At 40.2% G+C, this 25,970-nt stretch overlaps 1 protein-coding gene across 1 annotated transcript; it reads left to right on the forward strand.

The window, feature by feature from the left end:
* The first annotated feature begins 718 nt into the window (after nt 1–718).
* Nucleotides 719–24,696, forward strand: pnpla7a (patatin-like phospholipase domain containing 7a). Its single transcript, XM_069514299.1, has 36 exons — nt 719–854; nt 1,283–1,328; nt 1,763–1,837; nt 2,551–2,638; nt 2,949–3,031; nt 3,445–3,545; nt 3,642–3,782; nt 3,866–4,025; nt 5,135–5,215; nt 6,363–6,491; nt 6,664–6,744; nt 7,469–7,598; nt 7,716–7,787; nt 7,921–7,997; nt 8,114–8,269; nt 8,510–8,587; nt 8,933–9,138; nt 9,269–9,400; nt 9,614–9,737; nt 10,871–10,984; nt 11,293–11,359; nt 11,482–11,631; nt 12,257–12,320; nt 12,539–12,707; nt 13,900–14,082; nt 14,262–14,380; nt 14,494–14,650; nt 15,747–15,863; nt 16,024–16,093; nt 16,307–16,423; nt 17,099–17,247; nt 17,405–17,557; nt 17,758–17,877; nt 19,874–19,964; nt 20,478–20,593; nt 21,615–24,696. The coding sequence occupies exons 2-36, from the start codon at nt 1,284–1,286 to the stop codon at nt 21,675–21,677; spliced, it is 3,978 nt and encodes a 1,325-aa protein (XP_069370400.1). The 5' UTR covers nt 719–854; nt 1,283; the 3' UTR covers nt 21,678–24,696.
* Nucleotides 24,697–25,970: the final 1,274 nt, after the last annotated feature.

A 25,970-nucleotide genomic window follows, 5' to 3' on the forward strand; every position in this document is an offset into this window, starting at 1 on the left:
TTTTCAAAAATAATTTACACACAACAATCCAAGACAGGGGAACAAAAGTACTATATCTGTCAAATATGATGAGTTTTATTATTCAGACTCAGGGTCCAGTTAAAATACAACACATCAAAGATTGAATAACATACAACAGCCAATAATATTAATATATAAATATTAATGTCTATAATAAAAGATGACTTAATTTTCAGTTTCAATAAAAACTGTGGAGTGAGAATATTGTATTTATTTCTTACATGTGGAGTAGTAGAGGTATAAAGTGGCACAGATACACCTCAGTATTTTAGGTAGTACTTCAAATCAAATCAAATCAAATCGAAAATGTCTACAGCAGCTGCAGAACAGTACATTGTACAGCAAAAAACAATACAGAGGGACATATCGTGTAAGAGAATAATAATGTAGAATAAAAGTGAGTTAAATATTGCACCTGTCCTAAAAACACTTAAAATGATAAAACACTGAAACTACATGACTCATAAAAGAGTAAATATACTAAGTTACTTTCCAGCACAGTGGTTTTAATATGAGATATTAAACATTACTGTAGTACTTCTATAGTATTCGGTACTCTTTAGTGGTGCAGAACATCTGGCTCCTGTTCTTTTCATGTGGATGTAAACAGGAAGTCCAGAAAGCGCCTGGTCCGCCCCGGATTGGACGAACCCTCTGAGCGGTACCAAGGCAACGGCAGAAATCAAACACCCCATTGGCGGACGTGGGGTCGTGGGCGGGACTAAGCCCGTGGCAGCACACAGAAAACTTTGTTAGCTTGTTCGCTAACATCGAATCATCGTCTGTTCAGAAATGACACGAGCGTGAGGCAGCGCGACACAAACCACTGGAAGGTCAGACCCGTGTGTTCTGCTCCGTGAGCGTTTCATTACGCTTTCACCTGAAGTTGACGTCGGTTATTTTAGGGGAAATGGCAAGACGGCTGGGCTAGCTAAGCTAACATTAGGCTATAGCTAACGTTGAGAGGATGTTGAGTAACCAATTGAATTCAACGTCAGCTGACGATGTTACTGCGTCGTTGATTTAATCACAATAGCTCGACTTGTTTTGTCATTGTATGTAAATCAAACAGGAAGACAGAATGTGAAGGTGGTTGACTCAATGCTCATAGTTTACTAATCATAGTTCTTTTTTTCAGAGTTTCCCCTTTCCCCAACAACTCTCCTCCTCCTCCTCTGTGACATGTTACCTTCTCACATGAACCCTCATCTCACCAGCTGTAGTGTTTTTTATACATGTTTAAAGTATTGTTGTATTTCAGGATGCATTGCGAAGGCGGTGATGACGTGTGCAGATGGGCCACTTCAGTAAGTGAAACTTGTGGGAAACCACCGACAGCTGCAGCTCATGGTGACATGAGTACAGTTGTCACCATGAGCTTTTCAATCTCTGCTAAAATCACACAGTTCACACAGTTTTCATAACAGCTGAAGTTCACCACAGGTTATCAATGTCACATGTTTTTCAGCTGCAACATGCAGTTTCAAATTCTACACTACGGTACCCTTTCAATACAATTTAAAAGCCTCTACAGCAATACAGTAATGCAGCAGTGATATTAATCCAAACACAACATAGAACCCTGACAGGGACCCTTTCTCTGAATAACCAGTGCTGTTTGTTTTGATAATTTAAGGAGATATTGTTAAGAATGCTACACTGCTTGAGCACCCATAAAAGGGCCTAAAATTATTATTCCTTGGATTCAAGACATTGTGCCATTTCCAACCTATGTTTGTAGGTGCTGCTGAACAGCAAACATGAAATCAGCGCTCGAGTTCAGCAGTTTGTGGAGGAGAGGATGCAGACCACCATGGTATGGAATACACAAATAAATTATTGAATGTTGGTTTTCAGTGAGCTGGACTCTGACCTGTGTGGTGAGGAAAGGGAGGTTGATTAGTAAAGATGCATTATATTCCCTGTACAGTATGCAGTGTGAATTTCAGAAAGAGACCTATCCAACATATTGGCCCATGCCTCTGATTAGTAAGAGTTCAGCAGGCCTGGCTCATTACGGATAGCTGATGTTTTTGTAACTGGTTTTGAGTTTCAGTTGAATTTGGCAATGCAGTCTGCAGGGTTGTAGAAGCTGTTTCCTATCAAGGGCCTTTACAAGTTGTTTTGAACATCCTTTAAGGGCTGTACTCCTATAATAGACATTTGTTAAAAATAGTTTTTAGCTCAGTGATTTTGTGTTCCAAGTTGTCTGTCAAATCAGCAGTTTTCACATGAAACAGCTTAACAAACAGATTCAGTTCCTTTTTTGTACTTTTCATATCCTCTCAAGCATTGGTTATGGGTCTACTGTGATTTTTCTTTTTTTCCTCATGTTATCATTGAGAACATAAAACTTGCACAAAACCTGCTTAGAATAAGTATATGATATCTAACAGGGACACAGCTTTGGACATTGAATGACAGTGTTATTTAACCAGCAGCTCTAATGTCCTGTTCTGTGTGCAACTACACTGTATTCCCCTTTCATGTGACCATACTGTTGTGTTGATGCTCGTATCTGTCTTTTAGCTCACTGGTGTACTGATAGGAGCTGCAGTCGCCGTCTCACTGATTGGCATTGTGGTCCTCTTCCTTTACAGGAGATACAAGCTTGCTCGTGAGTCTTTCAAACGCTTCCTGAGCTTTATATTTATTGTAATGCTTTAATAACCTTTGTTATTTCAAGTAGTGACAGTGACACTCTGCATCAGCTTAAAATTAGATCCTGTGTTAATAAGTACTAGTTTATAAGCTTGTTTGGTGGCTGGACATCGCCCGACCCTAGCTGCTATATTTATTTTGTTTCTTGTGTATTATAAGTTATAAGGCTCTTCAGGGAAGTGTGTGTGTTTGTGTATATATAAATTATCTTCAGTTTTCTTCATAACGTGCTCTCATCACAACTATATGCATTGTTGTGTCACAAGGTAAACAACAGCCAGGTGCTCCTCAGTATCGCTTCAGGAAAAGAGATAAAGTGCTCTTCTATGGAAGGAAGATCATGCGAAAGGTTTTCTCCATTTCCACAAACACATGCGGTCTGATAGATTCATCTTTGTCCACATTTTATAGAAATACAGTAGGCCATTATGAGATACTATCACTAGTTGTGCTGTATGAATATAAATGTTCTCTGCATAAAACTAAATTGAATCCTTTCCCCCATGGCTGAGTGGTGTTATCTTGCATGAAATTAAGTCTACTTTATCCACCGGCCCTATTCAATATAATGCAGTAAGACTGAAAATGCGTTGCATGCATTTAGCTAAGTATTGAACATATATCCTCAAATCAAGCTTTTTAAAAAATTTTCTTCTCATCTTTCGTAATTAGGTTTACAGTTGCTTAGAACAAATAGACAAAATGAATGTTTGTCTGCAATTAATGAAATGTTTTTTAAAAATGTTTGTTTTTGTATGTAAGGTCCAGACGTTGTCGTTGATTCCAACCCCCTCCTCCACCTCAGTATCAAAGCAGTCGCAGCGCATTCGCAAAAGAACCAAAGTCCTAAGCATAGCTCGCAAGTATGTATCAATCCTTATTTAAAATGTTCCATGTGCTTTTTAAAAGAACTGAGCATATTGATTATTGGAATTTCTTTTTTTTTTAACTTTCAACAGAATCCTTCGGATCCGTAAAGACCCTCCCACCCTGCAGCCCAAGGAACCCCCTCCCTCACTGCTGGAGGCTGACTTAACAGAGTTTGATGTGCAGAGCTCAAACCTGCCCTCTGAGGTCCTCTACATGCTGAAGAATGTCAGGTAGAGTAACAATACATTTCCCACACATTTAGCCTCTTCAGTTGTTTTTTCACAATGTCTTTTCTTTCTTCAACTTGCTGCAGGGTCTTGGGACATTTTGAGAAGCCCCTGTTCCTGGAGTTGTGTCGCCACATGGTGTTTATTGAACTGCAGGAAGGCGAAGGTCTGTTCAGGCCGGGAGACGATGACGACAGCATCTACGTGGTGCAGGATGGACGACTCGAGCTCTGTATCCAGGAGAACGTATGTTTTCAATTAATTTGCTTATCAAACCAAATTAATTTGATTTTGTCATACAATGGTTCTCGTCCACTTTCACTTTAAGTGAGTAACTTATTTATCACACATCTATTCGGTCCCATTGTGTATAATCAAAATGTGTAACTTTAAAATAGTGTGTCTTACAGTGGAACAATAGTCAGACGAGCCACAGAAATGAAAAGATAAAGTGATTTAATTTAGTCCATCACTTTGGGTTTTCTGCAGACAATTGATGGGACAAACCTACATAGTACCCAAAGCTCTGGGTCTCCACTGTTTTCCTGGAAATTGCAAAATCAAGGCTCCATTTGGCCTGGACAAAAGTCTCTTCCTCTTCCCATAAAATAAGTTAAATTAAATAACTATTGTTCATTATATTAAATAACTTGCATCATAAAATACTTGTGAAAAACAAGTCTTCTAACATCTACAATGGATTCAGACACTAAACACCAGCTTTTGCATTTGTAGAGAAGTTAAGAATCCATTGTGTGTCTTTTTAATGGTAGGTTTTACATCCATGTTGCTGCTGATTGGGCAACACCAAACGATAGAAAACATACTTGGAAGCCTGTTGTACACCTGTCGCGGATGTCACCAAGGAGGATCTCTGGATTTAGTGCCACTTAGACTCAGGTGGCATCGATCTCTGCTCCGTGGAGTAGCTCTCATTTTAATTGTACAAAAATATGAATCAAATGCACCCTCTCAAAAGACATAATAATCAAAACACAAAGATTTTTATCAGAGTTGAAGAAAAGGTAAACGTTCCCCCTCTTTGGAACTGACTCTATTACAGCAGAAAACATTATCCTTCTTAAAGGGTCATGCCGGTCAGGGAATTAAAGTCCACTACAGAAGAAAAACTGTGTGGACACAAAGACAAAAGCGTTTCTCTAACACTAAGATCATGGCTGATATAAATGTTAATCGGGTTAGTGAGAGGAATTTGAACCTTCCTCTCATCATACATACCAACACTGACTCAAGATAGTTACATAATGGGTTTGGAGGAAGTTGGCTCCATGAACTAAAGTTTGGATAAATCCTGTTGTTGATGTAATTTCTTGAATTTATGTGTTTTGTTTTAGGATGGTACAGAGCCAGTTGTGAAGGATGTGCACCCAGGAGACAGTGTCCACAGCCTGCTCAGTATTCTGGACATCATCACTGTGAGCTCTTTATTTCTCCTCCATCTTCACGTCCGGCATTTCCTTCCGTCCTCTGAACTGTCTGCGTCTCCACTCTGTCTCTTCTCTCCGCTGTTTATACTGTTTATACCCATGCATCTCAATATAATTCATTTGAATTCCTTTGTTTATTTAGTGACCTCATATTTTGCTCAGGTCGTGTTTCAATTTCCTGGTTACACTGTCCTTTGCTCAGCCATTTAGATATAACGTCTTGAAGCTGCATCCTCAAGGAACATGTGTTTAATGTAATATTTTTCAGAGCTCGTATTGCTGACAGTTTACTTCACTCTAATAATTCAATTTTTCCAACATTTGAAAGTTAGAAACATCAGGTAGAGAAACCTGTTGGAAATAGAAATTAGACATAAAAATTGCTGTTTTATGATATTTTTGACTGCTGCCAGCATTTTAAGACAGAAACATTCTTGTAAGCGTATGTATCCAATAATTATGCTACAAGTTAAAAATGCTGTAAGCACCAAGTAAAATATATATATATATGTGTGTACGGGCCAAAATCCCCCCGATACCCCTGCCCAATACCGTTCAAGGAAGTTGCTCCCTTTTTAATCTTGGAAGACTTACTACAACAGGCACGCAGCTGTTTATCAGGCCAACCTCAGCATGCCTTCAACCTCACAGGAGTGCCCCACAACACCCAGTGTACAATCTCCACCCGTACACAAGAAAGGGCCCAAGACACTGTATGGTTAGCTTGATATAGTTTTCAGTTGATTTAATGAAGGTAAAACACAGTGAATGGCCCTGCGTAATGGCACTGCGCTCTGACGCAGCACTTCTCTGGCACTGGAGAAGCTGCTGTGGCTACAGGGATTTCGTGAACTGAAAGAGAAGCGACACAGCTTTTGGCACGTTACTCACACAGCGGCCTGCGGACAGACAGACAAATGCATAATGAGATTATGCCGAAATGTTGAATATATGGAATGAAACTTTGAATATAATGAATGAAACTTTGAATATATACATTTGTCTGTCTATATATCAGTCCAAATAATTACTCCATGGGCAAATCCAATGAGGTGGCCATCCACAATGGCAAAGTTTTAGTGACTGTGCAGTGTCTTTGCTTATTTTCTAACAGTTTTTTTCTTGTCTTTACCAGGGTTATCCAGCTCCATATAAGACTGTATCAGCACGAGCTGCAACCCGCTCCACCATATTACGTTTACCTGCATCTGCCTTTGAGTCTGTTTTTAAGAAATATCCAGAGACCCTCGTGCGGGTCATTCAGGTAAGAGATTACATAAAGAAGAATGAGCAGTGTGCAGCATTTGTTTTGCACTGAGACAAAACTCTCTTTGACACATCACTGAATAAAACACCATCTAATTTAGATGTAACCACAGCTTGGTTTATACATTCTGCTTTGTTTATCTCGGTGTTTGACTCGGTGTGTGTTGCAGATAATCATGGTGCGCCTCCAGAGAGTCACCTTCTTGGCGTTGCATAACTATCTGGGCCTGACAACTGAGCTCTTCAATCCGGTAGGAGGGACGTTAATTAGTACACAAGAATTTGTGGGTATACACACATACTGTCACACAGAGAGGCTCATGTTGAATACCAAAGCACCAGTCATTTGTACATAAATGAGCACAGAAGGACAAACACACAAACACTCAGCCACAAACATGCGAGCTAATTTCACACAACATTAAGCACAGCATCATAACTCAGTCCTTCATAAAGGCTCAGTGAAAATTTATAAAAATGATCATAACAGGGGGACGAGCAGCCTTCAGACATGGCTCTGACTTTATTATCACCAATAATAAGCTTTAATGTTGTCATTTTATGTTAAATATGTCAAAGTATGTTCACTTTTCCTTTTTGGATTTTTAAAAAATATATATTTTAAAGACTGTAATAATAAGTTGAAATATGTAATACATGAAATACCATTAAATGTTAACATGAATGTGATGTCATCATTTGGATGGTGTCACTGATATGTTGTTATCAACTGGCACCCCTTCAAAAAATGTATTTATTTTTTATTCAAACCAAACCATCTGCCAAACTTATTCTTTCTAGAAATGTGTACTTTGCCCAAAACCCAGTGACCTTAATGTCTCTGTCTCCTTATGCTTCCGTTCTATTGCGTATATACATATGTATTGTTCAGTTAAATGTTTCAGGGTGACTGCAAATGTAACTGTAACTGAAATGTGGACCTTTAACTGATTTGTTTTGTTGCCTAATCGACAGGACAGCCAGGCAGTGCCCTTATCCAACATAAACAGTGTTATGGCTGAGGCAAATTCTGGGAAGATGACTCGTCGTCTTCACTTTCAGGACGAGGTACCTGCTGGGACCATGGAAGGCCCTGCAGAGTCAGGTCCTGTAGTCACACACACGCACACAATTTCAAACATATACTAAACGCACACTTAAAGCTGTGCTCTGTGTTAAGCTGAAATTCATCCAGTGTTGCTCTTCACTTAACATTAAACAGATGGTGTAAAAGATAGCCCATCAAACAGCTGCAGGAAGCTACGGTCCATCACCATTCCTACCGACTGCACAGGTGGGTGCCTGTCTGGCACTGAAACAATCACTAAATGTCATCTGTATTAATTTCCTGCACAAACTTATCACAGTCGCTGATCGGAAAATAAGATTACACACAGATATGCTCACCCATAACCCTCTTGTCACAGGTAATGACCTGAACATGGCTTGTGAACGAGCTCGAGTCACGATAGAGGAGGCACTGTCCAGTCCTGTGACTCAAAAGGTAAATCCCTAACATGACAGCAGGGCTTAGAACTGTAGATGGAACACCATATCCCAGCATCCTCTGCATCCTTGTCTTGTTCTTTATTAGTCTCTCTCCCATGTCTGTGTCTCTAGTCCAGTCTGAAGAAGAGTGTGACGATGCTGCACACGCCCTCTGAAGTGTTTCACTACACAGACAGTGGGGGGCACTCTGATGCCATCCACCTCAGTAAGAGCAGCACAATCCTCCAGGCTGCTAAGAGAGACCTGCTGGGAATCATCCAGCTGCAGGTGGGAGGTTGATTGCAGAAAATTCATATCAACTGGTATAAATGTATAAATGGGATTACATCATTGTAAAAACAAAGCTCATATTCATTTTGCTTGTACAGTATGTTGTGCAATGTGACACATTCTGATGGCAGCACTACACCAATACAGTGCAGTATGTTTTGGGTGTTATAATAATAATAATAATAATAATAATGATAATAATAGGCACATATTCTGAATACATTTCTTCTATTGCAGGATCCGACTCTGCTCGAGGGCAGAGTCACGCTTCATCAAGTCAAAGCAGGTTCTGTGGTGGCTCGTCAGGGAGACCAGGTTAGAACCACAACTTGACAAAGAGTGTTTCAGTTGTTGCAGTTTCGCAACACACTAGTATTTTCCATTTACGCTATTGGTTATTGATACTTGTTGGCACTGATGTTCTTAACACTGTGGGGCATCTCCCCCTGAAGGATGTAATTTCTTTGTTACGAGTCCTATCAATGAGGGAGGGCAGCTACTGTGTTCCACATTTTCTTTTATGCTTGTTAAGGTTAATATATGATAAAAGCCTGACTGATCTTCTCTCTTCAGGCTTAAGGCAGTCTGGTCTGTAAAACTAGAGATATTTTCTGACGACTTGTCATGTCATGCACGACTTTTCTCTTCTCTGCGCTTTAGGAGGTGAGCATCCAGTTTGTGATATCCGGCCTACTCCACGTTTACCAGCGGATGATTGACCGCGAAGAAGAGACACGTCTGTTTGTGACGCACCCCGGGGAGCTTGTAGGCCAACTTGCTGTACTGACAGGAGAGCCGCTCATATTCACTGTCAAAACTCAGAGAGACTGCAGCTTCCTCTCCATTTCCAAAACCCACTTCTATGAGTCAGTCGTGCCCGCACTCATCCATGCAAAATACTGTAGAATTAAGTTGACAAAAACCGTAAAAGAACAATAATGGTCTGTCGGTTCTCTTTTACCTCCTTTTTACTCTTGACTGTTGTCTCTTCCTCAGGATAATGCGTGTGGAGCCTAATGTTGTGCTGAATGTTGCTCACACAGTGGTGAGGAGGATGTCATCTTTTGTCAGACAAATAGATTTCGCTCTCGACTGGATGGCCGTGGAAGCTGGCAGGGCTGTCTACAGGTATTTGGTTGATGTCATTGTATATTTTTGAAAAATGTTCTTTCACGAAACACGGACAACTTTAAAAACACTACTGCACTCATGAAGGCGCAGGAGGGCTTTGTTATATCCAAACTAAATGAGTCAATAGTGGAGGCAACTCAAATCTTAGTTTTTGGGTTCACAAGCTTGTTTACAGATTTGCAGTGAATTCAAGTTATCTTTATTTTTCAGGCAGGGAGAGAAATCAGACAGTACGTTCATAGTACTGAGTGGTCGACTTCGCTCTGTAATCATGAAGGAGGACGGCAAGAAGGAGCTGATAGGAGAGTATGGACGCGGTGACCTGATTGGAGTGGTTAGTATCATGGATGAGAAGACAGGCGGTGGATAGTGGGTTAAAAAATTTGAATTTCTACTGTGTGAGCACTGGTTTATTTGTTCCCTTTAGTATCCTCATAAATGTTGATGACAGTAGATCAGCATTAATTTTGCTGAGTTTTGATAATGTATAACAGCAGGTTATTTAATTAACAGTAGTTGGTCATTACTTCCAGTAAATAAATCATCCATCCATTATCTATAGCCCTTATTCTGTGAGCGTCACAGGGGTTAGCTTGAACCAATCCCAGCTGACATAGGGCATGAGGCGGGGTACATCCTGGAAAGGTCACCAGCGTATCGCAGAGCCGACCTACAGAAACAACCATTCATGGTCACGGTCACACCTAAGGGCAATTTAGAGTCTCCAATTAACCGAACCCCAGTGTGCATGTCTTTGGACTGTGGGAGGAAGCTGGAGTATCTGCAGAAGACCCACGCAGACAGGGCCAGTAAATAAAACACATAGAATGAAACACCTAACTAACCACCAGCTGCAAGTTACATAAATTTGCATTTACCAAAAATAATAAGTCACCTTACATATATTATTCTTAAATACTGTTTTTACGTTCCAGTCTGTCGGAGGAAGTGCGAGTGTGCAAACAGTAGTGGTCTCTTCATTTCTCATCTGGTTTTGTAGGAAGTTTCTGTATTTAACATTGGCTGGTCTCTGCCACAATGGCTGTAATAAAAGCTGGGCTGATGGATGCTATGGTTACTGTTACCTGGAGAAGGGAACCAGTCATTGCTGCTTCTGTGGGAATAAAGTTGTCAGAAAGCTGTCTAATATGCAGAGACATATTTAGTACTTAAGCATTGACGTCAGGTGTGAATGATGAGATGGGGAGATCTTATTTATAGTGTCTTGATTAATACATGTTTTGATAACTCTGAAATGTTTGCAAGTGGCAAAACAAGGCTCAGCCTTCTTGAACACAAAACCATCATAGAGTAATTTTATTTGATGAAAAATGTTTTCTTCATGTGAAGCTTTATTTAGAAGTACGTCATGTTGCACAGTGTTTAAGAAGTACTGAGATTTATATTCAGCCCTTTTGTTTTCTGCCCATATATAAACAATGTAACGTGTCCCTCTTTTCTCTGCAGGTTGAAGCCCTGACCCATCAGAACAGAGCCACCACCGTGCACGCTGTACGAGACTCTGAGCTGGCCAAGCTACCGGAGGGAGCTCTCAGCTCCATCAAGAGGAAGTTCCCACAGGCAGGGCGAACCTCAAGTGTTTCATTTAATTCAGCTTATGTGAAAACACTATTATTATTTTTATTATTTCTTTATAGATGTGTGGTAATTTCCAAAAGCTTGGAAAATTGAGTTGATTGAACCTTTTCCTAATTAATTAATTAATTAACAGTTTGAATAATGAATGTTGAACCACAATAATATGGATTAAGGATTTCCAAAGGTTTTTCTATTAATCTTTAGCCTTTTAAATAAAAGAAAAAAAAGATTTGCTGCACAAAAGTAAGCATTGCTGTGCGCCTGATGAATAACACAGAGCTGCTTCTCAGGTTGTGACCAGGTTGATCCACTTACTTGGACAGAAGATCCTCCAGCAGGTCAACGGTCCTCTGACAAGTATGTGTCTCTGCATGTGCAAAGTTATGTCTTATATGTCAATATATCTGCCAACACGCTGTGTTTTACCAACATATAAAGTTGAAAGAGAGGTTTTTCTTATATCTTCTTCATGTCTCCAGCTCGCAGTTTGGCACTCCACACTCCCGGCAGTAAATGGGATGCAGGGAACCAAGCATCCAACCTCTCAACTGTGACCGTCCTGCCTGTTTCAGAGGAGGTCCCTCTGACTGCCTTTACCCTGGAGCTGCAGCATGCTCTCATCGCAATAGGTAAAAATAAATAAGTAAAAAAAGATGGTGATATTTTTCAGTTCATCTTTTATTTTAGGGACTACATGTTATTGATGCCTTGAGTCTTAAGTCCTGCATATAAACTAGATCATAGACTGTATATAAAGATGGACAAGAGTCTCCACTTTCTCCCACCATCCAGAACCAAAGTCAACATATATGTGGTTGCTGTCATCTTGGGCATTTGATCGGGAATTGCTCTGCAGTAACAAGGTCTCGGCCCATTCGTGAGCTCAGCTCTCAATAACAAAGTTTCATCGCGTTTTCATTGCAACAAATAACAAATAAAACCAAAGTAACTGGAAAATAAACCCATTAGCAAACATCAGTGTGATTAGAACTACCTAAAATGATACGACATGTATTTTGACTTAGTTTTGCCCATGTCCCTTTTACTAACCCATGTCCCTTTTTATACAGTCTATGGCATAGATCATATGCAAACTCAGTGAATGAAACAATCAAATAAGCTACTTTAATATTATCTTCTGTATTTATTTTAGCAAATCAAATTGTTTTTCATAGCACCTTAGGACACGTCACCTGTTTTAAGTCAAATGGATTAAAGTGTTTGACAGTAACTGCTGTGATCTTCAACATTCAGGCCCCACTCTGCTGCTGACTAGTGACGTTATCAAACAGCGACTTGGAGCTGCAGCACTTGACAGGTACGTTTTTGGCAGAAGTTCTCTTCAGTGGTAGTAATAGTACTGAACAAACAGGCCAACATCTTTTCCTCTGTTCTGCTTCTTTGGGCTTTTTCTCTTTGTGACTCATTGATTAAATTCTATTCAAGTTTGCTTTATTGGCACAACAGCAAAATTGATCTATGTGCTGCCAGCGAGGTAATGCTTCCAGTCATTAATAGACTCCTTTTCCTCTTCAGCGTCCATGAGTACCGCCTGTCCAGCTGGCTGGGCCAACAGGAAGACCTCCATCGTATAGTTCTTTACCAGACTGACTACACACTGACGCCGTGGACACAGCGGTGCATCCGTCAGGCCGACTGCATCATCATTGTGGGAATCGGGGAGCAGGACCCTGCTGTCGGGGAGGTGAGATGTTGAATTAGTCATTTATAATTGGCTTTCCAGTCCAGCATGTTTGATCGATTTATGGATAAATTAAATCTATCTATTATTTTTTTGGACATTTATTATATGTCCTCTTCACAATAAAATACGTCACAAGTTTCTACATCTCAATGTGACGTCTTATAATTTCCTGTTTTTTCTAAGCAGCTGTTCAAAACCCAAAGATCTTTTTTTTATTATTATTTTCACTCAATTTGCAATGAGTTGTTCAGACAGTCTGATTTTAGTTCCTGTCTAGGCACTCAACACCAAGACCTCTAGTTTATTTTCAAGGCTAGTGTTACTTTTTCAGCATTCATTAGTATGTGAAGGTCCACGAAGTCTGTGTTACGTACATTTTGTCATCAGGGTTTATATTTTTGCTCTGTGTGTTATCAGGCTGAAATGTTGGGAGAGCAGGTCTGTCTGCTCTGATTTAAAGTCATTTTCCTCATGAATAATGGTTAAACCCAGAGGTTAACCAACACTGTGGTCACACGGGCGGTTAATGGTTTATATTTGACCTTTGGACAGGGGAGGAATGAGCTAAAGGGTGGGTGGATGTTGTGAAAGAGTGGCGGGCGGGGCTGCAGAGAAAGCGAGTTCATGTCCAGCTGATGAAGGACAGGTAATTGCCTTCATGTGGAAAAATGGGTGCAGAGGAAAGAAAGCAATGTATGCCTGTACAATGGGAGCTGGTGGGAGAAATGGAAAGATGGATCAATATTAGGTTAGGCACGGAGTGAGTCATTGCTCGGGGTTGATTTTATTTTTCCGGACACACCTTTCACATACACTACATCTAAAAATAAAATGAAATACATACAAATATATTTTTATCTCTCAAGTAACCTTATTATTTGTGCTAGTATTACTCATCGTGCTACCTAAGATTCTTAAATATAAATATAGTATACATGTAGCTGTTCAGGTACAATGGTACATTTCATAATAACTTCTGGAATGACTCCCTTAAGTTATTACTCAGCATAAACATGAAGCTGAAATCACATATCTGCTGATATTGTGTTCACTTGAACTCAGTGTTTCCAGGAGTTGCAGTATTTTCGAGGGCTGGTGCTCATTATTCCATCTGTGCAAGCAGGAGTCCCTCTGTAGAGAAGTGCGGAGACTAAAAGGTTCTCAAAAATCTGTGCTTGATGCCCTTTCTTAGCTGGAGCGCATGTTAGAGGGAAGTGCAGTACGTGCTCAGAAGCAGCTGGTGCTGTTGCACAGAGAAGACGGCCCCCAGCCCAAAGGAACTGTGGACTGGCTGAACATGAGAAGCTGGATCTCCAGACACCTCCACCTCTCCTGTCCCCGAAGGGTCTTCTCCAAGAGAAGTCTGCCCAAACTGGTAGGAATGAAAAATTGTGTTTCTGATCTTTATCTCCTTCTTACTGCCCCCCTCTTAATCTTTTGTGATCTTTTTATATCTTATTTAACGTCTTCATATTTTTTTTGTCATCCATTTAATTCCTCTAAATTTTTTCCACTCCTCCTCGCTACTTTTATGACAATAATAATTTTTTTCAGTTGGAGCTGTACCAGCGTGTGTTTGAGAAACCAGCAGACCGCCACTCTGACTTCTCCCGTCTTGCTCGCGTCCTCACGGGCAATGCTATCGCCCTTATTCTAGGAGGAGGAGGAGCAAGGTAACAATGGCCTAATGGATGTTATAAATGTCAGATTGTCATTTTTTCTTCTTTTTATTAGTCGCTAATACATCTAAGTCTTTTTGGTTAACACTTTAAATCCTCCTGTTCAGGGGTTGTTCCCAGGTGGGGATCTTGCGAGCTCTCTGCGAGGCCGGCATCCCGGTGGACCTCATTGGCGGCACTTCCATTGGGTCCCTAATGGGGGCACTATATGCTGAAGACCGCAGCCACTCCCGCATGAGGATGAGGGCCAAAGAATGGGCAATGGTGAGAGTCAAAGAAACTAAAACAGCATGACTCTAGAATATATTGGCAAGGACGCATGATATTTGTGTCAGAAAATTATTGATACTTTGACACAAATTGACCTTGACTAAACATTTTCAGGATCTTATATAACATCATGCAGCCTTGACAGAAGACCTACGAGTGTTTTCTTCTCACATGACATTTTGTAATTATCTCTAAAATCCATTAAACTACTTGTGACAAAAGTTTTCATTTAGGAAATTAACAGAATTCTGTTTTTGGAGAAGAGGAGCAGAGTTCAACAGCTCCTTCTCCACACGCCCCAGCGTCTCTTAGAGAGAAATCTTTTTTGCTGTAGTCGGTCTCTGTGAAGGTAATTCTTTCTAACAGCAAATGATTTAATTCTAATGCAGTTCAAGAATTAATTCTGCTGTATAATGAACCGTGCTGTGCTGATTAACCATCAAATGTGATGTTACTGTTGTTCATACAGCGCTTGATGACTTTCACATTAAACTCAAGAATAGATCCTTTTTTAGTTGTGATATGAAATTCCTCAGGTTTTTTAATACTGTGACCATCCATGGAGCCATGTGAGTCAGATGTGTCCTCCCTCAGTGTACCCAGCCCCTCCTCTTGGCCTTGTCCTTGGCTCTGAACAGTCCCTGTAGAAGCAGCTGGCTGGGTCGCTGCTCCTTTAGTTTTAAATTAGAAGAGCCACTGTTGCAATAAAAAGGGCTCTATTTTAATGACCTAAGCGCATGGTCCAAAGCACATGGCACAAGTTCTTTAAGGGCGATTCCTAATCCACTAGTTCAACAGTAAAATAAAGTTTGATGCATCAGGCACGTGTTTCACAAGGGTTGCAAATATACAAATGTTTAACCAGATGTGGGGACTTTGTGGTCACCCCTCATGAGAACTGGAGAACAACAACCAATAAAAGCCTGTGTACACACGAGGAGGTTGGCATAAAGAAAGCAACTCGTACAGCATCCTTCAAAACAATGTCACAACCCATCAGATCTTCTTTTACATCAAATTCAATTTTAAGTGAATAAATGTGTTTTGTAGATTATGGAACCATTTGACCTTTGATTTCTCTTCCCTGCAGGAAATGACGTCAGTGTTTAAGAAGGTTCTGGATTTAACATACCCGGTCACCTCCATGTTTTCCGGGGCTGCCTTCAACTCCAGCATCAGCAACGTCTTCAAGAGTAAACAGATCGAGGTTAGAGAGATTTTACTACAGACCCAACAGAACCCGAACTGAAACGTGGACAGAGAGGCCAGTGAACGTTTCAGCTGATTACGATGTGAAAAAGGGAAAAGCAAACGTATCATGAACTTATTATGTTGATCTGTTTGGATGTAACCTTTTGTGTACGCAGGACCTTTGGATCCCATATTTCAATATCACAACTGACATCACTGCCTCGGCCATGAGGGTACACACTGATGGTACGTCTCCCAAAAAGAAATGTTCTTAACTCAAATAGTATTAAGCTCTGCAGATAGTTCCTGTTTTTATTTTAGATCTCTTCCACCACTGTCCCCTCAGATAAACTGACCCTTTCTTTAGTCCCATTCATGTGTTTCATCTTCTTTTGATTCAGTTTGGTTGTATTGCTTAATAGGTACATAACTGAAAGATGGGACTGTTTTCTGTTTCAGGCTCTCTGTGGCGATACGTCCGCTCCAGCATGTCTCTTTCTGGGTATCTCCCTCCTCTCTGTGACCCCAAAGATGGACACTTGCTGATGGACGGAGGCTACATCAACAACCTGCCTGGTTTGTTACACTGAAGCTGTTTACACACAAGAATTCTTGAAAATGTACGGACCCAATTTTCCAGGGTCGGACGCATTCTCAAGATCAGGAGAGTTTCCGGCACAGTCAGATGAGGGGTGGCGACTGGGTAGAGCAGCAGGAGGCAGGAAATTACAAATAAATTCCGCTGCAGAAAGCCGTGTTTTTGTTTACACCACGTCGACACTATCACCAAAACATCTTTGATCTCGTTGTCTTTCCAAGTTGACGTCAGCGTTTGGCTGCTCTTTTTTTATCCTTTGGATTATATCAGATTTGCATCCATCGCGTGTTAGTAACGTCATCAACCTGTTTTCCAGACATCTTTTCTGCTGTATTCTCACTTGGGCTCAACTTTCCAGACATTTTACCAGGGGGCTGCAGGAGAAGTTCTGGAAAATGTCCAGAACAACTGACTAGGACACACACATACAGCCCCTCCGGAAAATGTTATGGGAAAAAGTCCAGACTTTAGTGCGTGTCTGAAAGCTGCTTTAGTCTTTTAACTCATCGTACTTCATACCTCCCTTACCATGTTTTTCTCTATCTTTAAAAATACATTCCCACATGTCTATTTTACATTTGTCTGATTGATTCTGTTTTTTTAACAAAACTTTATTATTTCTCTGTCCCGACCGCTGTGTCTTCTTCTCTCAGCTGATGTGGCACGCTCCATGGGGGCCAAAGTGGTGATCGCTATTGACGTGGGCAGCAGAGATGAAACCAACCTCACTAATTATGGCGACTCGCTCTCAGGCTGGTGGCTGCTATGGAAACGCCTCAACCCCCTAGCTGAGAAAGTAAAGGTAATGGATTGATTAAAAATAAAGACGCAACATACTGTGCAGGGATGTGTTTTAAAAATAAATGAGTCCTATGAATAACAATGAGGATATCTTTGGTGTGTGTGTGGTTTTTTTTAATCAGTGATACATACATTCATCCCTTCACTTCTGGTCTCAGGTGTTGAACATGGCAGAGATTCAGACACGGCTGGCTTACGTGTGTTGCGTGAGGCAGCTGGAGTCTGTGAAGAACAGTGAGTACTGCGAGTACATCAGGCCGCCAATCGACAGATACCGCACTCTGGAGTTTGGAAAGTTTGATGAGATTGCTGTAAGTTTGAGAACGCTTGTGATTCTGATTTCTATTTTGTTTTCTCCTCAGCTGTAAGATCTTTTGTTCTGTTTCCCAACTTTGTCATGATAACAATTATTTCACTCCCACAATGCACTCAGAATTCATTATGTTTCAAAATCTCTGGTGTAGAAAACGATACTGATAAGTGTGTTTTTTTTTTTGTCTGGGCGACGTAGGAGGTGGGATACCAGCACGGCAAGACTGTGTTTGATGTTTGGAGACGCAGCGGAGTGGTGGAGAAAATGTTGAAAGACAGACACCAGGAGGACTTCCACAACAGCCAAAGCAAGAACAATGTAAGGATGAAGGGAGACGCTGTAGAATATGTGATAAGAAAGTCATTGAGGATCATTTCATGTGGAGCAACGACAGAGTCTGGGCCTTATTTTACTTGTGATTTGCCAAAATGTCACAACACAATTTTGTCATTTTGCCGACTGAAATGCCAAATTTGTAATATTACAAAATTTAGAGGGTGAATATCAGAAGTTATACTTAAGTAAATGTTTTACAAATTAGCACCACATTATCTTAAGTAGCTTAAGAAACTGGCTATTATATTTAATTGTCTATTACACAGACTTTGTTTGCTGGTGTATCAATAATTACCCTTAATTTAAAACATATATCACCAGAAATTACCCTTTCTTACATTATTGCAACCAGCGAAAGAAGTTTAGTGAAGAGAAGTGAGAGTATTCTTACAGAGTTAATGTCATGAAATTGATCAGATTACTAAAGTAAAATGTCCCACATCTGCCAGACACATTCCACATTCTCTTTCATTCCCTCATGATCCGTCTTCTCACTGGAAATGTGTAATCAACCAAATGGTTTTAATTCTCTGGTGCCATTTTATCTCCGTGTTACTGTCTCTAAAATATGTGATCACTGCCTGCCACAGTCTGTTGTTCACATCGTCATATTTCATTTCCACGCTGCTGATAAAGTAATAACAATAAAGCTATGAATCAGTCAGCTCTTTAAGTCCAGAGGAATTCACCATAGAGCAGATTTGTCCCCCAGCAATGTCAAAGAAAAACAAAGGACCAACTAAACAAGACAAAAGACAGAATGACGAAGAAATGCTGAAACATTTGCCCCCAATTTACACACAAATATAAAGAGTGTGATGTAGAATTCATCAAGATGATTAAGGAATCAAACAACAGTGGAGAGAAGAGTGGAGCTGCAGTTATAGTCGCAGATTTGAAACCAAAAGACTGTTTTATAAATAAATCTGCTCATTCTTTAAAACAATAGCCATCCCACATAGGCGGATAATGAGTGTTCTTCTATTTTCAGATGCCACCGACTGTAGGGTACAACTCTCAGGGGAGATAATGCATCTCTTTTCCATGAGGGATGTTTCGCAGCTCTGTATGTTCAACAGTGCTGCTCAATAAACACAGAACAAAAACTAAATCTGGAGTCAAGAGATGTTCAAACAAGAAGGACGAGTTTGTTGCGATCAAATGACAAAATGCGAGAAACGCAATGGCTTTGTCCTAAATCACGGACTAGTCCACTGCATAGTGAGGGTGGTATTTTGTAGTGCTGTCTGAATGCTTAGTGAGAAAACCGTGAAGAGTGCGTACAACTGACTGTCATGGGCCGAGCAATATATACTGTATACCAGCATGCATTGCAGGTCTTGGTCTTAAACTGTTAAATGTAACTTCTGCAGAAACCCAGACATGAAACTCATGTGGAGTGAACGAGTGATTTCATTTCATTTGGTCCTTTAACAATCCTTACACTTCCTCTAAAGGTTCATTAAAATAATGGAAGCAATCAGTTCAGGTCAGACGTGCTGGACAGGAAAACTTCATCACAACTCTGTCCGTTTTACTTTCTGTTTCTTTTAACGACTGTTATAATGGTGTTTTCGTGGACGGGATTCATTTAGCTGTGGAAGACCTTGGTCAGGTCTTGTTTTTCATCTCCTGACTGAACCAGTGTAGTTTTTACATCAGAGCAGGAAAAATGTGAGAAATCTGCACAAAGTTGCTGAAACTGAGACTAAAAGTTTTCATCCCAATAATCAGCTTCCTTCCCTTCTTTTTAGAGAAGCTGCCGTTTCTTCTTCCATCAAATGATTTCAGTGTCATGAGTTCTAACAGACGAGGTGTTAACCCCCGGCAGCCGCTGCAGTTACATCACAATGGAACCAGTTCATTAACTTAAACCTACAGATTTAAATTACATCCCGGTTACTTAAACAGGTTTTAGATTGTGTCTATTTTCAGGGTTTTTATTTAATGAATGTGTGTGTTTGTGTTTGACTCTCAGGTGGTGACGTGTCCCAATGCTTCCTTCACTGACCTGGCAGAAATCGTGTCTCGCATCGAGCCCGTTAAACCTGCTCTGGTGGATGATAAAGGTACAGACACACACACACGCACACTCCAACACTCTTTATTTCAGCCACAATCATAGTTTATTTTGAGTCTCAAACATGTGCACACACTGTTTGGAGATACTATTATCATTTCTCCTCCATGTTTGTCTTTCCAGTCCTCGCTCCCAGTTGTTCTTGGATGCGTTTTTGTTTTCCTGTCACACTCTATTAGCAAATGCATCAGTTTCCCATGGAAGAGGAAACGGATTGCTGCAGCCTTACTGCAGAGGAAAAATTAGAATATCAATTACGTGCGTCCACTGAACACACACACAAAGGATGTAACACGCTGATGGAAAGTGGGACCTTAACATCTCAAGTAGAAACAGTTGAGATACATACATGACTTATATTTAGAAACCATGTTGAAGGGAAACATGATACGACATCCAGTGATGTAATCCTCACATATCCTCTTCTTTCTTCTGATCAACTCCACGTATTCAGAGAAGAACATATTCACCTACAATGTTCTGTTGTCCTTCTCCTGATCAGAGGAGTCAGACTACCACACTGACTATGAAGAGGAGGCGGTGGAGAGCGCTCTGTCTGACATGGAGCTGTACAACCGATCAGGAGAGCACACCGAAGGGGAGGAGACTGCTGACACGGTGCGAAACTCCACTTGTTCATGTGGAAACTGTGGGATCTAATAATCACAGCATTTACACAGTGTTTGTCTAAAACAAGCATCATCTCAGGTTAAACTGTGAATGGGAACCTCTCTAATGCACTTCTGTTATGGATTGAATGCTCTACTTCTTATTTTTAGTCTCCACACCAGTTACTGGGCACAAGTTTGTCCTGGAGCCAGGCCAACTGCTGCTTTAAAGAAGGATCAATAACAGCATAAAATATATTCTAAGCTTAATTGGAAGACGCTGCAAGGCCTCGTAATTTAACTAAAGCGTTGGTTCTAGTGAAGAGGCAGCGCTCAAGACTTTGGGCTCCGACTTTGTGTCAAAAATGAGGGTATTTTCTGGAGTCAAAACTCAATTAAGCCTGAATAATGTTCCTCAACACATGAACTCCCAAAGTTTTCTACACACACACACACGATTATACACGTCAGCCTCTGGTACTTCGGACACAAACTGGAGTAAAGAGACAATTAGTGAAAACAGTTTGGAGGAGTTCAGTCCAGACCACTCTGACCGTACACTGCGACCAATTAACTGACTGTAATTAAGACAATACAAGGATGAGTGGTTAGAAATGATCAGATCACTCAAGAATCACATCAGTGTGGAGCCTGACTGATGTGGATATTTAGGGGTCTGTGATGAGGGAGAAAACTATTTCTGATATATTGGCTGATGATGTTGTTATCAAACCTTTATGACAAAGAAATGTTAATGAGGTTTGGTATTTTACAGTTTAACCATAATTTAATAACGAGAAAACACAAATGCAACCAAATTTATAGAACATTAATCGAGAAAAATAAAAGCTGATAATTTTTAACTGGTCAGGCTCTAGTTCAAATCAGATAAAATATTAGAATGTTAAATGAAAGTGAGCGTTTCATAAGATCCACATTTGTCTCTAGAAACATTATAAGTTGTCTTTACAACTTGATAAAATGTCTTGAACATTATTCTGATATTTTGTCTCTTCTCTTCCGATCAGCAGGATGAAGATCTGGATTTGAGTCGCAAACATCGTTTAACCAAACTCACTGCCAGCGAGAAGTAAGTGCCCGAACAGTCCACGAAGAGAAGACAGGACTAACGAACTCTGCTGGAACAGGTCATCATGATTTAACCTGCGTCTCTTGGCCACACGTTACCCTCCAGTTGGTCCCATGTCACTCAAACCTCCTCCATCCTCCCCCGAGACTATCGGAGTAACCCTGATTACCATCGTGCCCTCTGTAACCCGGCCTCGTTAGCTGTGTGGCTCACAAGCTCAATGCAAAGTCCCTTAAAAAAAACCTGCTACAGCCAGAACAAGATTTACTAAGCTACAAATCTTAGTCTGAACAGAAGCAGCTGAAAGCTTCATTATTCCTCATATTGAGAGTGGAGATGACTTTCTGTAGCTTTACATGCACTAGTCCAGTGGAAGATCATGAAGAAGATAGGAAACGTAACAAGATACATCACCTCTGAAATATTTATTTCATGAAAACAGTGAATCTTTGTTGAAAACAGAAGTTACAGAGTCACTTTACTGAAATAAAGAATGTTTTATTTTCATTTACACATGTAGATCACTCTTACATCCCCATCAATGAGGTTAATCTCCAACAGGATTAAAATATCAGATAAAAAACAGAACCACGTCTAAATGATTAAATACGTTACTCAGAGTCGCTGTCATCGCCCCCCCCCCCATCCACACTGACTTCATGTTGATGCCTTTAGTGTTTTGGGAGCTTAAATTGAGCCTGAACCACACTCTTCAAAAAAATAACCATGAGCACATACAGCACATCCTCCGAGGCTCAACAAGCCCACATTTACATTCATTCAATCCATAGTTTTATTTTGAAAAATCCTGGATTCAACCCTTGATCCGGATCCATGCCACATTTTACTGGGTTCTCTGTTCTGACCCAAACCACATCCTTTCACCAAGTGTCGTGGTAACGTCCAGTACCTCGTTGGCTCGGGCGATTACAAAATTTGAATTGAGTAAAAATGAGGCTTCAAAAGATTTTGTTTCTTTCAAGGATATGGAAAGATTTGACAGTTTGAGTCCCTCCTTTCATTTCCTTGTTTCTGTCCTTTAAAGTTTTGCAGACACAGTTAATGTTGTGAACATCTTCAACTCTCACTCTGCAATCAACACGAATTTAAAAAAATCAAGCAGCATGGTCGAATTAGTCATGTACATACACACCACACACCACACACCACACACCACACACACACACACACACACTGTGGTCTCACACTGACGGCAGCACAGTGTGGATGTGTTGGGTGAACTCAGCTCGTCTCAGTGAACTTTATGCACAGCGACTTTGTTTGAGTCACGTCTTCACGGGAACATGCTGTAACATTTTTGGGCCAAAACCTCTTTCCACCTTTTTTTTTTTTTTCTTCTCCTTGGTGATTTGGATCTTCAGTTTTTTTGGAAACTGCAAAAGAAAAAACCCCAGATGTTGTTAGGTACATATTTTATAGTCAAAGTGGTGAATAATTCAACATGTTTCATATTTAAAGGAAGAATGTATACAACCTCAGCCATACATACATTTCTGCACAGGTCACCACAGTTGGACAATCATTCCACAGATGCAATGCAATGCACAACTAACAAACTGTTCTATAGCCTTGATTTAGAGTCTCTGTGTAATTCTATAGCATTTTATATAACTAATTATAATAAAAATATCTGTGTGATGCTAATTAAATGAAAAATTAATTAATTAACGAATTAATGTCACAATTTAAGTTGAAATCACAACGATGGTTAGTTTCATATAATGTGAAAAAGAGAAAGAAAAAACATTTGTGATCTGGAATCATCAAATGAAAAACTAACCAATTAAAAAATATCATTTTCAAAAACAGTTGGATTAGTTTTCTGTTCCACATTTAATCACAAGCCGTTAAAACAGAGATCCTGTTATATGCCTTTGGGGATGGTCACACTCATGAATGTAGCAGGAGAAACTTCACCCCCACGTTCACGTCCACTCTGTGTGACCGAGGACGTGAATAAAACATTTGCCTCCTGTGGAAAAGTAAATCCACTACATGGGGACTTTCAACTTTGAACTTTGACCCACAGCATTCTCCTGTTCAAGCGGATGTGTGATCACGCCCCCTCTGCAGCCTCTGCTCGTTTACACTGAACCAAAAAAAGCCAAGATACAGACTTAATTCAACTTCTCCCTTTTACACAGACTTCGATCTCACTGACTACCTCTACTGCCGACACAAAGGCAGAACAAAGACGCCCCCCGACTCTGTGTCTTTTCCTTTTATACTAAAAGGCACAACGCTCCCACCCTGAATAAAGAAGAGGCTGCAGTGTAGTTTACAAGTCAGATAACGAAAAGCAGACGTTAATATTCTAATGCAACACTTAGCAAAACATTTTGCAGTTTAAAAATAATCTCGTTACTCATCAGTCGACCACTCAACAAGCGAACATCATGTGGACCAGGTTCTAATTATCGGTTGATCAATGCAGCGTTTATTTATGTTCTTCCCACTTGCTAGAACAACCTGTGATGTCACTGTATGAAGCTGCAGCCTCGCAGACAGTCGGAGGAAGCCTGTGATAAACACTGTGGAGCTTCCACATGGTGTTGGCTAAACAGAGTCTGGACACAGAAAGTGTGACCGAGTGCGAGAGGAAAATATTGAGCTGTTTTTACGAATAAGGTGATGGTGTTGTGTGTTTTTTTTTTCCCCTCCAGTTTTGGTTGGTTTCCAAAAACTGAGCACAATAAATTTATGTCGTCTGGCTGAATCCAGGTTCTCTGCTTTATTAAATGGGACGTGGTAATGGATGAAGTGATGTAATGTGTGGAACTGTGCCATGGACTTAATGTAACTCAGCCTTAAATGACCCACATGGAAAAAAACAACCACTCGTGCCCTCATTTGGCATTGATTTATTTTGATTATCAGTAATATTCAATAGTAAATGAACTGTATCTGTAAACCTGTACTGTGTGACTTTGTCTTTATTTATGTTGTTTGATAAATATTGCTATTGATAACCGATTGTTACTAATAAACCTTTTATTGTTGTACTTTTGTTTCTTCTTTCATTTTTAAATGTGTTTCACTGTAGAATCAAACCCTTGAGGGTTATCTTTGGTTAAAATGCTAATTATTTTTTAATTAACCAGTTTATCATAAAACTAAATAGTGGAAATAAATCTTTTTTAAATGTTCACCTTGTCAGATGAACATTTAAAAAACAGCAAATTTAGACAAATGAGAACTTGAAAGATTCATTTTAAAGTCGTTCCTGTAATAAAACCATTTGTGTATTTATGTTTAATTGAAAAAGAAAACTGGTTTAGGAAAATGATTCTCGCGGCCCTGAGAGACGAGTGAGTCGTCGGCAAATTCCAAAGATTTACTGAAGTTATCCTTGTGTGTCTTAATTATCGCTCAGTGCAAATAAGATTATATGTTAATGACAGTCACCTGAGTAAATTACACATCAAGAAAATGAATAAAACATCATCTAATGAGGAAATGTTTCCACTGGGTGGCTTGGCTGTTCAGTGAGAGCAGGACTCAGCACTGGAGCTGATGATTATCTGTCCTGCAGAATAATAATTCATCAGACCTGCAGTAAATCATTCTTTCAATTAGAGTTTGATTCAAGCTGTTTCTCAGTTTCTTCACATCGTCACATGTCACGGCCTCAGTGTTTTCTCAAATGTTTTATTCTGAAGGATTTTAGAAGCTGGATGAGATGAAAATATATTTTTTATCCTACTAACATCTTTTCACCCGTCACATGTCTTTATCTGGTTTGATGAAACCAGAGCAGGATGTTTTCAGACTCCAGATAATGGGTCTGCACATTTTCTGCAATTTCCCTTTTACTGATTTGGAAAATCACCTGAAAACAGAGATGATCCTAAATGAAGTGTGAACACACCTGTGAGTCTGTTGGCAACACGCACACAGACACAGACAGAGCAATGGATCGCACATACCAATAGATGATTAATCCCACTTTATTGATGTGTCCTATAATGAGCTTTTTAATCTCCCACCCTCTCTGGGGGAATGCAGACTTGCATCAGCTAATTAATGAGCACACAGGGGGAATTTAGGTCGCAGGAAGCAGCTGGGACACAAAGAATGAGAGAGGCGCTGCCTTCGATCAATCCGTCACAGGGAAGAAATCAGAGGGCCCAAGGAAAAAGAAAAGGAAAAAATCAGTGTGAATGAGTCCAGGCTCCCGGGAAATTAGTCTTTTGACAGGAAAAGACGAGAGCGACAGTGAACAAGAGGCGCCACGGTGCCGGTGTGTTGGCAGACAATGACTCCACTCTGGACTGAA

The sequence above is a fragment of the Paralichthys olivaceus genome, chromosome 18, assembly GCF_024713975.1.
Source record: "Paralichthys olivaceus isolate ysfri-2021 chromosome 18, ASM2471397v2, whole genome shotgun sequence".
Lineage (NCBI taxonomy): Eukaryota > Metazoa > Chordata > Actinopteri > Pleuronectiformes > Paralichthyidae > Paralichthys > Paralichthys olivaceus.

Coding starts and splice junctions, on each gene's coding strand:
- pnpla7a (XM_069514299.1), top strand. CDS start 1,284: ATGCATTGCGAAGGCGGTGATGACGTGTGCAGATGGGCCACTTCA. Junction 7,599..7,715: donor GGAAGGCCCTGCAGAGTCAG/GTCCTGTAGTCA, acceptor AACATTAAACAG/ATGGTGTAAAAGATAGCCCA. Junction 19,965..20,477: donor TGCTCTGGTGGATGATAAAG/GTACAGACACAC, acceptor TCTCCTGATCAG/AGGAGTCAGACTACCACACT.